Source organism: Bos indicus, chromosome 14 (assembly GCF_029378745.1).
Source record: "Bos indicus isolate NIAB-ARS_2022 breed Sahiwal x Tharparkar chromosome 14, NIAB-ARS_B.indTharparkar_mat_pri_1.0, whole genome shotgun sequence".
Lineage (NCBI taxonomy): Eukaryota > Metazoa > Chordata > Mammalia > Artiodactyla > Bovidae > Bos > Bos indicus.
The window spans coordinates 24,995,400-25,013,796 of NC_091773.1; the positions used below are offsets into that span (position 1 = coordinate 24,995,400).

Consider the following 18,397-nt stretch of genomic DNA (forward strand, 5'->3'; position numbering starts at 1 on the left):
CCAATACTTTGGCCACCTGATGCAGAGTAAACTCATTGGAAAAGTCCCTGGGAAAGATTGAGGGCAAAAGAAGAAGAGGGCAGCAGAGGATGAGATGGTTAGATAGTTTCACTGACTCCATGGACATGAGTTTGAGCAAATTCTGGGAGATAGGGAAGAACAGGGAAGCCTGGTGTGCTGCAGTCCATGGAGTCACAGAGTCAGACATAACTTAGCAACTGAACAGTAACAATAACAACAGAGAGATTGAGTTAAATAAGCATCAACAAGAATGGTTAGACTGTCAACACAGACATCAACTATGTCAGTTTGGAGAATTGGGTTCTGTGTGAAGTCAGGGCAGGAACATGACAGGCCTGCTGTCCATTCAGGAGGAAAAGATAGGAGATATCCTAGTACAGAGTAAGAACCTAAGTGTGAAATGATAGGCTGACCCCTGAGCTGACCTATAAAAGTCACTGACCCCATGGTCTCTGACTCTGGGGTCTCTGACTCCGTGGTCCCTCTTAGTTTGATTTAGAGGGTGGGTTCCTTAATATTAGGCTTTCCAGGTGGCACGGGTGAAGTGCTGCCAGTGTAAGAGATGTAAGAGATGCAGGTTTGATCCTTGGGTGGGGAAGATATCCTGGAGAAAGGAATGGAAACCCACTCCACTATTCTTGCCTGGAGAATCCCATGGACAGAGGAGCCTAGTGGGCTACGTTCCATAGGGTCACAAAGAGTCAGACATGACTGAAGTGACTTAGCATGCATAGCATGAAATCTTTAATATTAAATGTATACAGGTTAATTTCATGGATGTGGTATTTGCTGGCAAACAGGAGGTTTCAGGCCCAAACCTGCCCCTATAACTTGCTGAGCAGGCTTCTTCACAAAATCACTTCTCCTTCACCAGATGTCAGTTTCTGACTAAAACGAGAGCTTAGACAAGTGACGTTGAATCTGCAGTTCTCTTTGAAACATCAGTGTCCCTGTCTTGGTGTCACTTTCTAGGTTTGAGCCTCGGACTTGGTGTCAGCCCAGGCAGATGGAGAAGGGGGCTGGTGACTATGGTGTTGGCATTTCATCTTCTATTAATGAGACCAAGGCTTTGATCCTAACTGCAAAAATGACTCAAACTAATCCTGAGAGCAACGTGAGATTCCACAGTTAACAAGTCCAAGCTGCTAGTGAGTTGAGGGAAGGCCTTCCTGTGTGGAAGGGTGGGACATAGTTTAACATTGCAATACTGTATGGGGTCATGGTTAGAGTCATAATAAAAATGTCTTGACTAAATGGGAAAATTTAGCCTTTAATAAAGTTCTAAAATAAGATCATTTACAAGAAAATTATACCTTGTTTTTGCTTTAATGTAGCCCTCTCACATACTTTCTTTTTTTAAATGAAAAAACAAAAATCTCATATACTAGTACACTTTTCAGAAGTTTAATAAAAATTATAGAACAAAACAACCTTTGGGATTACTCTACAGCAGGAGTTGGCAAACATTTTCCATAAAGGCCCAGATAGTAAATCTTGTTGGTTCTGCAACCACGTGGTCTCTGTTGCAACTACACAGCTTTGTGATTGCGTTATAAGAGCAGACCTAGACAAGAGCACTAATAAAGAGGCAATAAAACTTCACTTTGGGGCCTTCCCTGGTGGTCCAGTGGTTAAGAATTTGCCTGCCAGTGGAGGGAGCATGGGTTCGATCCATTGTCCTCAAAGATTCCATGCTGCAGAGCAACTAAGCCCGTGCACCAGAACTGCTGAGCCCGCGCTACAGAGCCTGCGAGCTGCAACTATTGATGTCTGCATGCCCTAGAGCACATGCGCTGTAACAAGAAAAGCCACCACGGGAAGCCTGAGCGCTGCAACTAGAGAGTAGTCCCTGCTCGCTGCAACTAGAGAAAAACCCTGTGTAGCAACAAAGACCCAGCGTAGCCAAAAATAAATTTAAAAAAAAGTTTACTTATGGACATGGAAATCTGAGCTTTGTGTAATTTCCATATGTCATGAAATATTATTCTCTTGATTTTGTCCAACCAATAAAAAACGTAAAAACCACTCAGGTTTCAATCTGTACACAAACAGGACACCTTTGGCCCACAGTGCTATGGACTGGCAACCCCTATTATACAAGAATAAAGATGTGGAAAGATGTGTGGACACATTCAGCAAGAGACAGGCATGCCTCATTCTATTGCACTTCCCTTTATTCTGCTCCACAGATGCTGTTGTTTTTTGTTTTTTTTTTTTTAACAAGGTTTGTGACAACCCTGCATCAAGCAAGTGTGTTAGCCCCATTTTCCAACAGCATTTGTTACTCTGGTCTCTGTGTCACATTTCGGTAAGTCTTGAAATATTTTAAATATTTTCATTATTATTATATTTGCTATGGTGTGATCCGTGATCTTGGATGTTACTATTGTAACCATCTGAACCATGTTCAAGTAAGAGAATGAACTTAATCAATGCTGTGTGCGTTCTAATTGCTCCATCTGCTGGCTGTTCTCCTGTCTCCCTCCCTCTCCCCAGGCCTCCCTATCTCCTGAGACACCACAGAATTGAAATTAGGACAATTAATAACCCTACAATGGCCTCTAAGTGTTCAAGTGAAAGGAAGAGTCCCATGTCTCTCATAAATCAAAAGCTAGAAATGATGATGTTTGGTGAGGAAGGCATGTCCAAGCTGAGACAGACTGAAAGCTAGGACTCATACCAGTTCAGTTCAGTTCAGTTCAGTCACTCAGTCGTGTACGACTCTTTGAACCCCATGGACTGCAGCATGCCAGGCCTCCCTGTCCATCACCAACTCCTGGAGTTTACTCAAACTCATGTTTATTGAGTCGGTGATGCCATCCAACCATCTCATCCTCTGTCGTCCCCATCTCCTCCTGCCTTCAACCTTTCCCAGCATCAGGGTCTTTTCCAATGAGTTAGTTTTTTGCATCAGGTGGCCCCATCAGCTGGAGTTTCACCTTCAACATCAGTCCTTCCAATGAATATTCGGGACTGATTTCCTTTAGGATTGACTGGTTGGATCTCCTTGCAGTCCAAGGGACTCTCCAGAGTCTCCTCCAACACCACAGTTCAAAAGCATCAATTCTTTGGCACTCAACTTTCTTTATAGTCCAACTCTCACATTCATACATGACTACTAGAAAAACCATAGCTTTGACTAGATGGACCTTTGTTGGCAAAGTAATGTCTCTGCTTTTTAGTATGCTGTATAGGTTGGTCATAAATTTTCTTCCAAGAAATAAACGTCTTTTAATTTAATGGCTGCAGTCACCATCTGCAGTGATTTTGGAGCCCCCAAAAATAAAGTCTGTCACTATATCCACTGTTTCCCCATCTATTTGCCATGAAGTGATGGGACCAGATGCCATGATCTCAGTTTTCTGAATGTTGAGCTTTAAGCCAACTTTTTCACTCTCTTTCACTTTCATCAAGAGGCTCTTTAGTTCGTCTTCACTTTCTGCCATAAGGGTGGTATCATCTGCATATCTGAAGTTATTGATATTTCTCCCAGCAATCTTGATTCTAGCTTGTGCTTCTTCCAGCCCAGCGTTTCTCGTGATGTACTCTGCATAGAAGTTAAATAAGCAGGGTGACAATATAAAGCCCTGATGTACTCCTTTTCCTATTTGAAACCAGTCTGTTGTTCCATGTCCAGTTCTAACTGTTGCTTCCTGACCTGCATACAGATTTATCCCAGTTAGTCAAGATGTAAATGCAAAGGGGAAGTTCCTGAAGGAACGAAAAGTGCTGTTCCAGTGAACACAGGAACAATAAGAGAGTGAAACAGCCTTATTGCTGATATGGAGAAGGTTTTAGCGGCCTGGATAGAAGGTCAAACCAGCCACAACATTCCCTTAATCAGAGCCTAATCCAGAGCAAGGTCCTAACTGTATTCAGTTCTGTAAAGGCTGAGAGAGGTGTGGAAGCTACAGAAGAAAAGTTTGAAGGCAGCAGAGGTTGGTTCATGAGATTTAAGGAAAGAAGTTGTCTGCATAGCATCGAAGTGCAAAATGAAGCAGCAAGTGCTGATGTAGAAACTGCAGCAAGTTACCCAGAAGATCTAGCTAATCATGATAATCATAAAGGTGGCTACACTAAGCAACAGGTTTTCAGTGTAGAAGAAACAGCCTTGTGTTGGAAGAGGATGCCATCTCAGGGTTTCCTGGTTAGAGGGGAGAAGTCAATGCATGACTTCAAAACTTTGAAGGACAGCCTGACTGTCTCATCAGGGGCTAATGCAGCTGGTGACTTTAAGTTGAAGCCAATGCTCCTTTACCATTTTGAAAATCCCAGGGCACGTAAGAATTATGCTCAACATACTCTGACTGAGCTCCATAGATGGGACAGAAAAGCCTGGATGACAGCACGTATGTTTACAACATGGTTTACTGACTATCCTAAGCCCACTGTTGAGACCTACCATGCTGACAAAAAGATCTCTTTCAAAATATTACTGCTCTTTGACAATGCCCCTGGTCACCCAAGAGCTCTGCTGGAGATGAACTATTAGGTTAATTACTCTTCCCGTGCCTGCTAACACATCTTTTTTGCAGCCCATGGATCAAGGAGTAATTTTGACTTTCAAGTGTTATTCTTTAAGAAATATGTATTTCATAAGAAGTATATATTGCCATAGACAGTGATTCCTCTGCTAGAGCCAGGTAAAGTGATTTGAAAATCTTAGGGAAAGGATTCATTACTCAAGATGCCATTAAGAACATTCATATTTCATGAGAAGAGGTCAAAAATATCAACAGGAGTTTGGAGAAAGTTGTTTCCAAACCTTGATAGATAACTTTGAGAAGTTCAAGACTTCAGTGGAGGAAATAACTGCAGATATGGTGGAAATAGTGGGGGGAACTAGAAATGGGGTCTGGAGGTGTGAGTGAGTTGCTGCTTCCTCAGGATAAAACTTTAACATATGATGAGTTCTTCTGATAAGTGGTATCTGGAGATGGAATCTACTCCTGGGGGAGATGCCATGAAAGTAGCTGAAGTGACAACAAAGAACTGAGGATACGTAAACTTAGTTGCTAAAGCAGTGGCAGGGTTTGAGAGGACTCACTCCAATTCTGAAAGAAGTTCAAACCATCAGGTAATGATTAGCACTTTTTAGCAATTAAGTATTTTAAATTAAGGTATGTACATTGTTTGTTCAGGTATAATACTATTGCACATTTAATAGACTAAAATATACTGTAAAAACATAACTTTTATATACACTCAGAAACCAAAAAATTCTTGTGACTTGCTTTATTGGGTTGGTCTGGAACCAAAGGAGATCCAACCAGTCCATTCTAAAGGAGATCGGTCCTGGGTGTTCTTTGGAAGGAATGATGCTAAAGCTGAAACTCCAGTACTTTGGCAACCTCATGCGAAGAGTTGACTCATTGGAAAAGACTGATGCTGGGAGGGATTGGGGGCAAGAGAAGAAGGGGATGACAGAGGATGAGATGGCTGGATGGCATCACTGACTCGATGGACGTGAGTCTGAGTGAACTCCGGGAGTTGGTGATGGACAGGGAGGCCTGGCGTGCTGAGATTCATGGGGTCGCAAAGAGTCGGACACAACTGAGCGACTGAACTGAACTGGAGCCAAACCCATTATATCTCCAGGATGTGTCTGTATGAAATATATTAGGGAACCATATTAGAAATTTAGTCTAAAACAAATTTTTTGTAAAAGGGGATTTTGTTAATCTTGGGGCACATGTAAATGAGTTTAATTTTCTTGATATGAAAAATAACTTACATGGGAGATAATCCCATGGTTATATTATTAATAAATTCAATTACTAATGAATTAAATAAATAGATTTAAAATCTTTAATGAATTTTATAAAGTATGGAGGAGATTTTTGAGTGAATAATTATTTTGATTTTTCTATGAGATGCAAAATGAGCAAAATTGTTGTAACTTAGTAGGTGATCGCTTTAAACATTTGGAATACTTAAAAATTTAAAACAAAAATTCACACTTTTATTTCTGAAAAGTGAATCATTTCAACATTAGCAAATATTACAATATATCTTAGTATTTGTAGTGCAAGGAAAAAGTTAAATATAATTTACAATATATACATAGAGAAATATCAGTAAAGTATTACAGTTCATAACTCCAGTACTTAAAATATTTCACTAAAGCACTGTTGTACACAGTAGCTGAACACTGTCCTATAGCCTAAACTATATTTCCTTTGATTACAACTTGTTTAAAGATAAAAAGTTTTCAAATAAAACACAATGCCAATTTAATGAATTCTTTGCAGTTTCATATCCAAAACATTCAGATGGTCATTATCATCCAATTTTAATTTTAAAATACATCACATGAGAGCTACATTGTTTTCATGGATGCATGTTAATAACATCAGAAAAAAACCTGCCTTTTCTGGAAAAAAAATCTTCCAATTAATATGAAATCTAATAAAAGTGTAGGTAAAATGATTGAAACCTGACACAGATATTAGAGTTTCCAGCAAAAATAAATTAAATATAAAGAGAATATAGTAAGACCATCTTTAATGTTCTCAAGACATCAAGACAGTCATTTTAAAAGCTATAAATACTAGATATAAGGAAAGCTGAAAAAAATTTTTATTAAAAGGCATGATATAATCCTTTAAAATATCCTCTGTAATATACATCTATGCCCAAAGAGCCCCATATCTGATCAGAAAGTCATGCATTTTCACTAAAACGTGAATGTGTACCTTTTGTATAACCGTGGGAGGTTTATATAAAAATAAAACAGTTTCCTTAGGAAAACAAAAAAAGAAGAACTTTTGCCAAATACTCTGGGAAAAAACAAGCAAAAAAAAAAGACTTTTTCCTCTGAAAATAATAAAGTTCAGTTCCTGGCAATGTGAACACTCACAGACTTATTCAAATGAAAACAAATTATTGGGCTTCTAGAAACTAGTTTCTTTTTTTTTTCACTTGCAGAGTCTGAAACAGCATCTGGAAACCATCACCAAAACGTTAAGATTCACAAGCAAGCACTGCTGGGCAGAAGGGAACCTGCTGCACCGTCGTACTGCCACTAAACACGTCTGCCCACAGGGCACCGGTGAGTGATGGTGCCCGCAGCCTTGTAACAGCACCAGGGGGCCTCCAAGCATATGTTCACGAATGCTTGAATTTATATCTAAACTCAGTATCATATAATGGTGGTAAAATGCCCAAGCCTGCCCGGGATTGGTCCAAAGGTGGACATTTGACACAGCTCTCCACAAGCTCCAGTTCGAAATAGGAAAGCATCAGGATCAAAAACTGCTTGATTTCCTGGACAGCGAATAATCTTCCAGGACATATAGTGACTCCTGACCCAAAGGGCATGTAGTAATATTTTAACTTGAGTCCATTACTGTAGAAGGTGGTCTTTGTCTTCCCATTTTCATCAAGATAGCGATCATATTTAAAAGTCTGCAATAAAGATACAAAGGAAACAAATGCATAAGCTAGTTTAAAAAGAATCTTTTTCTAAACCTGGAAGTTCCAAAGGGTTATTTTCTTTTTTAATCCAATATATGAGTAACATAGCACATACCCTACCTTGAATCAGAAAGTAATAAGAAATAGGAATTTAAAGAGAATTGAGGGGAATGGGAGAGCTTTATACCTACCATCCTACCTGGGTGACTAGTTCCTCCCTCCCTTAGGCAGAACGAGAAAGAAGGATTTACATCAGAAATTAGAGGAGTCAGTATATTAGCCTCTAATTTCCTAGACTTGGGAAGAGGCACTTTTTAAGGAAGGAAGGAGGCAGCTTTATTATTGCAACTGCAGATATAATCTATTAGAGATTGTTGTTGTTGATATTTAGTCGCTAAGTCATGTCTCACTCTTCTGGAACACCATGGGTAGTAGCCCAAAAGGCTCCTCTGTCCATGGGATTTCCCAGGCATGAATACTGGAGTGGTTTGCCATTTCCTCCTCCAGGGGATCCTCCTGACCCAGGGACTGAACCTGTGTCTCCTGCATTGGCAGGTGGATTCTCTACTGCTGAGCCACCAGGGAAGCCTCTAGTAGAGATATGATGTCAAATACCAAGAATAAAAATTAAAATTTCAGCCATCATCCAAATTCTCCAAAATATAATATGAATATTTGACATTAATAAAAGAGACAATCCCTGTGGTTTCAATGATCAAATGAATTCTGCAGTGGTAAATTTCCTCTTTATTTCAGTCTGAGTACACATCACCCGGACACTGAACTTTGATGAACAGTCACTTACCAACGGGTCTGGGTAGATTTCTGGATCTAAATGCATTAACTGTGGATAAAGAGCTATGATGTCATCTTTGCGGATATTATAGGAACCGTCCTGGAGGTGCAAAGTGAAGTCCTCTTTAGCAGTACGGATGTTGAGGGAAGCACTGGAAAGTCTCAGAGACTCCTTGATGATACTGTCTAAAGATTTTAAGAGGAATAAAGGAGGAGAGAAAAAGAAGAAGAAAGAACAAAGTATTTATAAGGCCATGTAATCTAGAGTCTGATATACCCCTAGCAGCCAGTAACACAAACCTAAACAGACTAGGGGAAGCTGGCCAGATCCAAATTTCTCAAACTTTTTTATGTGCTGTGATCAATGGTTTAGTTGTGCCTAATGTATTTTTAATCCAATAATCTGAGTTATAATCTCTTGATATAATCTTGATCATCAATGAGAACTAGACTTTCATAATTTTAGAGAAAAACAATCTTATTTCTACATGATACTAGACATCTAATAATTACAAAAAATCAGTAAATAACTTTTATGTGAATTATTCAAAGTTTATCACTTTTGATATTTAATATACTAACACTTTTTTATGGAAATATTTGTTCAAGATGCAGCTTCACTTTGGTGTCTATGTTGCTGTTTCTGCTGCTAAGTCACTTCAGCCGTGTCCAACTGTGTGACCCCATAGACAGCAGCTTACCAGGCTCTTCCATCCCTGGGATTCGGTGTTTATAAGAACCTGTACTTATCATTACACTGCCTGGGGTTATGTGAGTACACCCTGCATTCTCGTAGGGACATAAAGGGACACAAAGAACATGCTGAGAATAGCTGAAATATATGATGAGACCTTCCAGTTTCTGTCCTTTTAATTGTCGTGCTTTAAGTGCTCATCACACAATTGTGCATAAAATCATAGCACGTTAGCACTTGATTTCACAAATGAGAAAATAAGGTCCCCAAAGTGAAATGACATGTCCGAGGTCTCCACAGCAAGTCAGAGTCCTCCCACGGGGCCCGTGCTTCTTGCCTCCCTGTCCCTTCCGCTAAGACACACTGCCCCGAAAGCATACACTGGTTTCTTTCCTCTAAAGAAACGTAACAAAAGCAAGAGAAAACTTTTTTCTTACTTAAAAACATAGTACTTCTGTATTTCTATAAAATCCAGAGAATCAAACATTTTTCAATGAAATAACCGTCCACCCCATTTCCCAACCCATGCAGCTAATTGTGGTTTCATGGTGATACCTTTTCCCCTTTGATTTCATGCACACGAATAATGTACTAACTATAAGAAGAGTGGTAAAAGCAGTAACAAGGGAGGAAGTGCAGAGAAGAGCTTGAGAGTATAGGGTCAAGAGCTCCATGTCAGGCTGTCACTGGTTCCTCCATCCCATCCCAGGCTGTGACGTAACCTGTAAATGCCCGTCTGCTCACTTGTTATATAGAAACAGTACTAGTCTCCAGGCATAGGGTTGCTGGAGGGTCAGATGGGACATAACGCCTGCAACAAGTAAGTGTGTGATGTGAGCTGACGATCGCGGGTAGGAGGACACAGAAAATAACACGGAACACACACACAAGCACACCTAGCACGGGCATGTTGTCCAGCTGTGTCTGATTCAAATGAATAGGACTGTCTTCAAAGCTAACTTTTTGACCAGCATTCTCTAGTGTTTTATTTACTTCTTCAGTGGCCGCTTTCATTGCCTCCGGGTTTCTATGAAAAGTTAAGAGAAAAGAAAAGATGTACAGAGCATAAGTTTTTTCTCTACCAAAAAGTCTGCAAATAGGCATTTCCCCCTTCTTTTAATCAGATACAGGTCAAGATACAGAGAAGGTGATACAGGGACATTCCCATTTATTTTTTACTCTGTTTTATAGTTGTGCTTTTAAAGTATTTTTCTAGTTACTCCAGGCCTTAGTTGGAGCGTGTGAACTCTTAGTTGCGGCTTGTGAACTCTTAGTCCCTGACCAGGGATCGAATCTGGGCCCCTGCACTGGGAGTATGGAGTCTTAGCCCTGAACCACCAAGGAAATCCCTATAGTTTTTTAAGTCCTTGGATATCAGCAAGAACTGATGAAAGGGTCTCGCTACATAAAAGTAAAACTTTGGCTAGACTTTTAAATAAGTGATTCTAGTGAGGATTAAGTGGTCAAAGTAGTCATTACATGGCAAGTGAGAGAGAAAGTTGCCTCCAAGATAACGATTCTAAAGTACTAGCTAAACTGCCAAAGGAAATTTAAATTCACTCTTAAAATCCCTATGATTCCACATGAAGCAGCTTTTCCACTTGTATGATAATGTATTCCTCTGACACTTGGACCTGTGAAATGAATGTTAGGACACTGACACTCACTGGATCCTCAGCACGTGGTGAGGTGTCCATGGACCAGGATCACAGTCTCAGAAACATCTGATTGATGTTTCTGCATGACTGTCAGGAAATCACTACTATTGCTTATAGGATATAAAACTGCTGTTGTAACCTTGCTGTTAATATGTGAATTTACTCCAGACAGAGCTTTCCGAAGTAAACATTTTAGAAGACATTTAATCTTTGAGACAGATGAGTTTTTTATCTGAAATTAAAAAATATATATATTTTAAAGACATAAAATTAGAAGCCCTCAACAGAACTTTGGCATTCCCAATCCAATTGAAGAGTAATTTTGTGTCTGTGCAACATCCAGTTTAACTGGAATAATTCAATAAAACGTTTGAATGTCAAATTCCCAAAAGACTAACCTTTGGGAAAGAAATCACGTTATGCAAAGTTTATGTTGCATCCAAGTTTTTTTTTTATATACAGTGTTTAAAAGGCAAGGCTATGGCTTTTCCAGTGGTCATGTACGGATGTGAGAGTTGGACTGTGAAGAAAGCTGAGCGCCGAAGAATTGATGCTTTTGAACTGTGGTGTTGGAGAAGGCTCTTGAGAGTCCCTTGGACTGCAAGGAGATCTAACCAGTCCATTCTGAAGGAGATTGGCCCTGGGATTTCTTTAGAAGGAATGATGCTAAAGCTGAAACTCCAGTACTTTGGCCACCTCATGCGAAGAGTTGATTCATTGGAAAAGACTCTGATGCTGGGAGGGATTGGGGGCAGGAGGAGAAGGGGACAACAGAGGATGAGACGGCTGGATGGCATCACTGACTCGATGGACATGAGTCTGAGTGAACTCCGGGAGTTGGTGATGGACAGGGAGGCCTGGCGTGCTGCGATTCATGGGGTTGCAGAGTCGGACACGACTGAGCAACTGAACTGAGCTGAATTTAAAAGGCAAAATCTAGCTAAATTCCATCAATAACAGTATATTATGATTGATTCATAGGTATTAGAGTTGGTCAAATAGTATTACAGCAACCACTGAGTGAAAAAACAGCTAATGTAGGCAGGCTGAAGTGACTTAGCAAGCATGCACGCACTGTCCTTTTTGCTGACAGTTCATCAGCAATCATATAAGGATATTTTTATGATTATAAAGACCAAATTCATGCACTTAAAGAGGCGTCATGAAGAACAACCTGGCCTTAAGGAGAAGGGCTCTGGGTGCAGACAGCCTCATTGACCCTGTACCAGTACGTTCCTTTCCCCAGGATGATCAGTCTCTGCTTCTATAAGATGCATTTACCGGTCACAGCTCTTTTTAGAGGATCAGATGAGCCGATGTAAATGTTGAACATTTACGAGGGTAAATGCCACATTCATGATTGACAGCATGAGAAGGTACCATGAGTTTTTCTTTGAGTTACAATGGTTGAATTTCTGCTTTCAACTAAAATAAAGAAATTAATGGATAATCTGCTAATTACCTAATCATCTGAAACAAGCTCCAGAAAGTGGCTGGAATGGTGTTTGCTTGCGATGCCCAAAGGACTGCGAGGAGTGACTTGGCTCTCTCTGTGTCGTCCAAAGTGGCGAATGTGTCATTCAAAAATCTGACCAGCTCTGAGATGTGGTCTCTTTCTCTGAACTTCTGGAGTCTCAAGCCCTCCGTCAGCTTCTCCCGGGCGTAGTGTCCTGTCTTGAACACGTGGATGGGGAAGCCAGCCACCAGGGCGGGAAAGATTTTGTCAAATTGCTTGAAGTTGTCCAGGCTGTTTAGAATGAGCGCCTTTTGGGCATCTTGCCCTGCGAGATCGCGGCCAAAGAGCGTCAAGTAGCCAGCTTCAAACATGACCCGGTAGCAGAAGGAGTACATCCCCTCGGTCACCCAGGTGGGTGTGGGGGGCTGTGGTGGCCCCTGGGGTCTCAGGACAAGCTGGAGGTTTCCCATCATGGCTTCCGTGAGGGAGCTCAAGGCGTCACCCTGCAGGGTCTTGATGATAGTTTTGCTTATGGTATCAGTGGTGTTTCCATCGCTCGGGTCAATGCTTCTGTGTCCAAATGCCTGATGGGCAATAAAATGTGGGGAGAAAAAGAAATTAAGCCTGACCCGGGACTAGTAAATGAGGAGGGCATGGCAACCCACTCCAGTACTCTTGTCTGGAGAATCCCCTGGACGGAGGAGCCTGGCAGGCTGTGGTCCATTGGGTCACACAACTGAAGTGACTTAGCAGCAGGAATAGTAAACAGCGTGATTCTTCATGATTCTCTACTTGTTAAAAAAGGGGAGGAGGGGGAACCAGCCTTCCCACCTGCAATTTCATAGCAGTTATATTTGAAATAACTCTTCAAATAAATGGCCAAATCACGTCCTTCAAGGCCAACTTTAAGTCCCAGATTATCAGTGAAACTTCCTTCCTTGTACCACTCTGCTGTTCTCTTTCTTATTTTTCTATGCTTCTACATTTATTTGCATGTTAATTTGGCATTAATCAAGAGTATTTCTTTAAAATGTTTATTTATTTATTTGGCTGCACTGGGTCTTAATTAGGGTACTTGGGAACTCTTAGTTGAGGTATCTGTGATCTAGTTCCCTGACTAGGGATCAAACCCAGGCCCTCTGCATTGGGAGTGCAGAGTCTTAGCCACTGGACCACCAGGGAAGTTTGAAGAATTTTTTTTTTATCACTGGTTCTCTTTCATATTCTTTGTAGATATATCTTAACCAGATTTTAAGTTACTTAGGAGCAGAGACCAGGTCTAATATTTCTTTGCAGAAACTCAGTTAATATTGATTCATTTTTCTCTGTAGAAGAGCCTTTTAAAGTGATGCCAAAATATATGGACAATTCCTTAACAAAATTAAACAATTGTGTGGCATGAGTGTGGTAAAACAACTATTGAACGTTAAGTTCCCACGTGCACTTTGGGTGGTGTGTAAAAATTATTGACATGAGTGAGTTTTTAATCTGTCTTATACAGTACCGTCTACTCCAGTAAAACATTTAGTTTTTATTTCACCCTCGTAAACTGGTTAGAAAATGACAAATCTATACCTATTTCAACTTTTTAAATGGTTAGTACCAAGAGATTATGTCCAATTTGGTTTATTGTGTTTCTAAGAATCTTCATGTAAGTGTAGCTCTCTTCAACATCTCTGTCTTTCAATTGAAGTACATCAGAATGGTTAAATAGATTGACATAGACAAGGTAGAAAATAAGCAAGTCTAATGTTATGTAAATGCAAATCTGGTTACCTTTGCAGAAGCAGTAAAGTGAAATTTTTTCCAATCAAAGTATTTTCCATGGCACAGTACTTTATGATATGACAAGGGATTTGTGATGAAGTGGACATAGTTTCCCATCAGTCTGCAGGTGAAAACGTGACCATGTTTCCTTTGATTCGCCCTGAGGAACTCGAGAGGATTGGCACCAAATTGCAGAGCACAACCCAGATACGGAATCAGCCCATTCTCCAGAGGGGGTTCGCCCATCTGCCTGTAAGAAACAAGATGGTAAATATGGAAAACTGTACATAGTTCTTTGTTTATTTTAAGTTTACTACCACTGATGTCAAATTTCAAACTCTATAGTTTATTGATTTTTTTTGGTTGATGGGGCCCTGCTCCTTTACTAAAATAATGAGTCATCTTAACTTAGTAACATGATATGTTGGTAAAAATGATAGATAAATCCATCCATCCATGCATCCATTCAGCAAACACGTATATGTATGTGTGCACACGTGTGTTTCTGTACAGTATGCTCAATCATGTCCAACTGTTTTGCAACTCCATGGACTGTAGTCCGCCAGGCTCCTCTGTCCATGAAGTTTCCCAGGCAAGAATACTAGAGTGGGTTGCCGTTTCCATCTCCAGGGGATCTTCCTGACCCAGGGAATCAAACCCGCATTTCTTGCATCTCCTGCATTGGCAGGGGGATCCTTTACCCCTGCGCCACCCGAGAAGCCCTTACTAAATGTCTAATATATGCTGCTCATTCTTCCCAATCATGAGGATAAAAGGATCAACCAAGGCCAATAAGATTTTTGCTCTCAGTGTAGAAATGAAATTACATTGTAGTGTTTATATTTGTTTCTAGGCATTGTTTGCCTGAGTATCTCAAAATGTTTTATTTTATTGTCTTCTCTAAAGGTAGCATACTGAATGACAGAAAGGATTGCAGAATTGAAGTTTTAAAAATCTTCATAGTTTAAACATTATTCTGTAATGATAGTTGAAGAGGGGAATCTGAGAAATTAGCACATTATAGAATGAAATTGAATAAGATAGGTATTGACATGGTTATTGATTATAATTTAATGCTCTTTCTTATAATCTAGCATTATAATTTAATGTTCATGCTATTTTAAATGTTTTCATTTAATAAAATAAACATTTATTTTCCAACAGAAACCACTCTCCCTCTTTGTAGAATAACATAGCATAAAATAATGATTTTTATTTTTGTAGTTTGCAGGTAAGCAGTTTAATTAAAAATAGAAATTACTAAGCCTGAATTAAAATACTGAAAAGGAAAAAAAAAAAAAAACCTGTTAAAAGGTGGACAACCCATAGCAACCTACATAGCTGAAGATATGCAGTGGGTAATTCTGTTTTGGAGACTGACATAGTTGAGAATATTTATATGCCCTCCCCCAAATGCTCTTTGAACCAATCAGAAGTTAAATAATTATGGTGGATATATCTGACTTTATTGTATTTCTTCAACCAATTGTAAATGATGCACACAAATAAGTGATGTCTCATGTGTTTAGCAGTTTCCCAATTCACCATGATTGATTATCATTAGTAATAATAATAGATTCTTAACCCTGATGTTAAGGGGACATGGGTTTGATCCCTGGTCTGGGAAGATCTGACCTACCGAGGAGCAACTAAGTCCATGTGCCACAACTACTGAGCCTGTGGTCTGGCGCCAGCGAGTCACAACCACCGAGTCCACACATCCCAACTCCTGAAGCCCGCGAAGTTTGAGCACCTAGAGCCCGTGCTCCACGACAAGAGGAAGCACTGCAGTGAGAAGCCTGAGCACTACAGCAAAGAGTAGCCCCCGCTCACCACAACTAGGGAAAGCCCTTGCAGCAACAAAGTCCAAGTGAAGCTAAAACTGAATGAATACATAAAATAAAGCTTAAAAAAAAAAAGAATAACAGGATGATCACTGCAGGCTCTATGCTCTTGTCCAGCTCAGCCTGAGTGTATACAGTGCACAAGAACTAGCTAAAAAGAGAACATTTATTTAGTCAGAGCATCTATTTAATCTACGAGATAGAACTGTGGATCCCACTGACCACATCTGTCCTTACTACCCCACACTTTATATGCACACGTGGACACACAGACATACGCACACACACAGATCTTACAAAGTTTCTGTCAGTGATGTTTAACAAGTTTGTCCATTTTTACATTAAGACTAATATATTTCAATGCTAAAAAGGAAACATTGCCATTATATCTCTTGTGAGATATAATAAAAAAGATACTTAAAATTTTTTTTAATTTAAAAATATTAAGTAAGAAAATGCCAGCATTTGTAAGTACAGAAAACCAACTCTATGGTATAACAATGAAAGTTAAATAACTTTAAATGAATGAACAAAAATGCAATTTAAAGATAAAACTTACCTTCTTCTCATTCCAAGTAGGTATAAACAACAACACACTGCTATAACAATCCCCCAAATCAAAGAGAGGCTCATCATTTTGCAAATCTAATGTGAAACCTCTGAGGAGAAGCGTCTGTGATGAGAAAGGTAAGGATGTAACAACAGACTCCAGCTAGACTTTTTATACATGGTAAGATGCTTCACTTGAGTGATCAAAGCAAACAATTAACCATCCCTATTAGGTAAAAAAATAAAATAAAATAACTGGCCTTGAACTAAGTCCACAAGTATCAGAAGAGGTTCCAAAACAATCAGAGGCCTGCCATACTTGGTAAGTTGAAGGTCACTCAAACATATGTTGACTTAACATTCAGACCTGGGAATGACAGCCAGTATTACAAATTTAGGACTCTTATGAAAAGAACAAATAAACCTGTTCAAGATGAACATATCAAATAGAGATGTAAAATATAATAAGGCAAAGAAAAGTAAGTACAAGTTATCATTAAGCTAATGATTTGATCTTGTTACCTTTAAAAAGAAATCAATTTAAATGATTTACAAGAGAGAGAGCTGTAAAGTTCAAAGGAAAGAGAACTGAGTGAAATGTTTCTGCTGCTTCACGTTTCAGTGCTTTTACAAAAGCAGAGAGATTTTACTATATATAGTAACATGTTACTTACCTATCACCCTCAAGAGAGAAAGTTTCCCACAAAAATTTATCCTCCAGCTAAACACAGTCTAGTGTTTTAAGTCTTTATTAAATTTATGACAATATTCCTTCTGTTTTATGTTCTAGCTTTTTGGCATGTAGGATCTTATCTCCCTGACCAGGGATTGAACCCACACCCCCTGTACTGGAAGGTGAAGTCTTAACCACTAGACCGCCAGGCAAGTTCCCCACAACACAGTTTATCTTAAAGCATCAAAACTTTATCAACCACTTTTTTCTAATTGAAAATAAGTTTATTAATTTTTCTGATTGTTAAAGGAGTATAGCTTAATTTCAAATAATTCAAGACTAACTGAAACATATCTTAGTAGAAAGGGAAAGTCAACTCATAATCTACCTCTGCCACATCTCCCCACTCAGAACTGTTAGCTGTTTGGTGTGTATATCCTCCCAAACTTTATTTCTTTGCACACTTACGTAGTGATTGAACGTCTATTCTGTACCAAGAACTCTTTAAAGGTATTCTGACTACAGGTATTAATAAGACCTGATTCCCTGCTTTAATGAAGGCACTATTTTCGTCGAGAGACAGATAATAAAATATAAGTCATAAAATAAGGCAAAGTGCAGAGAGCTATCAGGGCATGAGAGCAACTGTAGGCGTGGTGACTTGCTCCTCTGAGATCAAGGGATTAGCCAAGACAAAACTACAAGGACGAGAAATTCAAGAAGAAAGAGCAAATGCAGAAGTCCTGAGTTAAGGATGAGGTTGGTCTATCTAAGAACCAGAAAGGATGTAGGATACATTGGAGCAGAGTGAATGAGGGGAAGCTTGGTTAACATGTAAGACAAAAGACAGGCAAGAGCTCAGTCACATACAGGACACTTGAGAGAAGGGAAAGAGATTTTGGAGGGCGGCAGATCAGAACAGTGTCTTCAGCTACACAGACTGCTGTGTTGTCAGGTTAACAATTGAACTTGAGTTTGAAACAAGGGAGAAGAGTCAAAGGTGGAAATAGGAATCACAAGTCATCAGTGTTTGAATGATGTTTAGAGCCCAGAAACTATATCATATCACCTTGGGAGACAATGTGAAATTGAAAGTTGTGAGTCGCTCAGTCATGTCAGACTCTTTGCAACCCCATGGACTGTAGCCTGCCAGGTTCCCCCGTCCGTGGAATTTTCCAGGTAACAATACTGGAGTGGGCTGCCATTCCCTCCTCCAGGGGATCTTCCTGACCCAGGGATCAAACCCAGGTCCCCTGCATTGCAGGCAGATTCTTTATCATCTGAGCCACAGGAAGTCCAGGGAGACAATTAAGCCCAAGAAAAGAATAGAATCCAACACCAGACCCCAGAGCAGCCCATTTCTTGAGATCAGTCAGAGAGTGACAAAGAGGAGATGGGGAAGAAACAGCAGGAATAAAACTGAGAGAATACAGTGTCACAGGAAGAGGAAGATGCCCTTGAAGAAAGATGAGTGCATCACACGCTACTCTAAGGTCAAGGAAGAGGACAGAGAAAGGACCGCTG

The 18,397-nt window shown here is 39.8% G+C and overlaps 1 protein-coding gene and 1 non-coding gene across 2 annotated transcripts; both read right to left on the reverse strand.

Annotated features, from left to right (window-relative positions):
• Positions 1 to 5,241: 5,241 nt before the first annotated feature.
• On the reverse strand, positions 5,242 to 16,392 carry CYP7A1 (cytochrome P450 family 7 subfamily A member 1). Its single transcript, XM_019974116.2, has 6 exons — positions 16,211 to 16,392; positions 13,817 to 14,057; positions 12,047 to 12,624; positions 9,823 to 9,953; positions 8,243 to 8,418; positions 5,242 to 7,428 (listed from the first exon to the last, which is right to left on the reverse strand). Exons 1-6 carry the CDS (start codon positions 16,285 to 16,287, stop codon positions 7,129 to 7,131), a joined length of 1,503 nt encoding a protein of 500 aa, XP_019829675.1. The 5' UTR covers positions 16,288 to 16,392; the 3' UTR covers positions 5,242 to 7,128.
• On the reverse strand, positions 13,150 to 13,222 carry TRNAG-CCC (transfer RNA glycine (anticodon CCC)). The gene has a single exon. It is a non-coding gene; the product is annotated as a tRNA-Gly (tRNA).
• Positions 16,393 to 18,397: the final 2,005 nt, after the last annotated feature.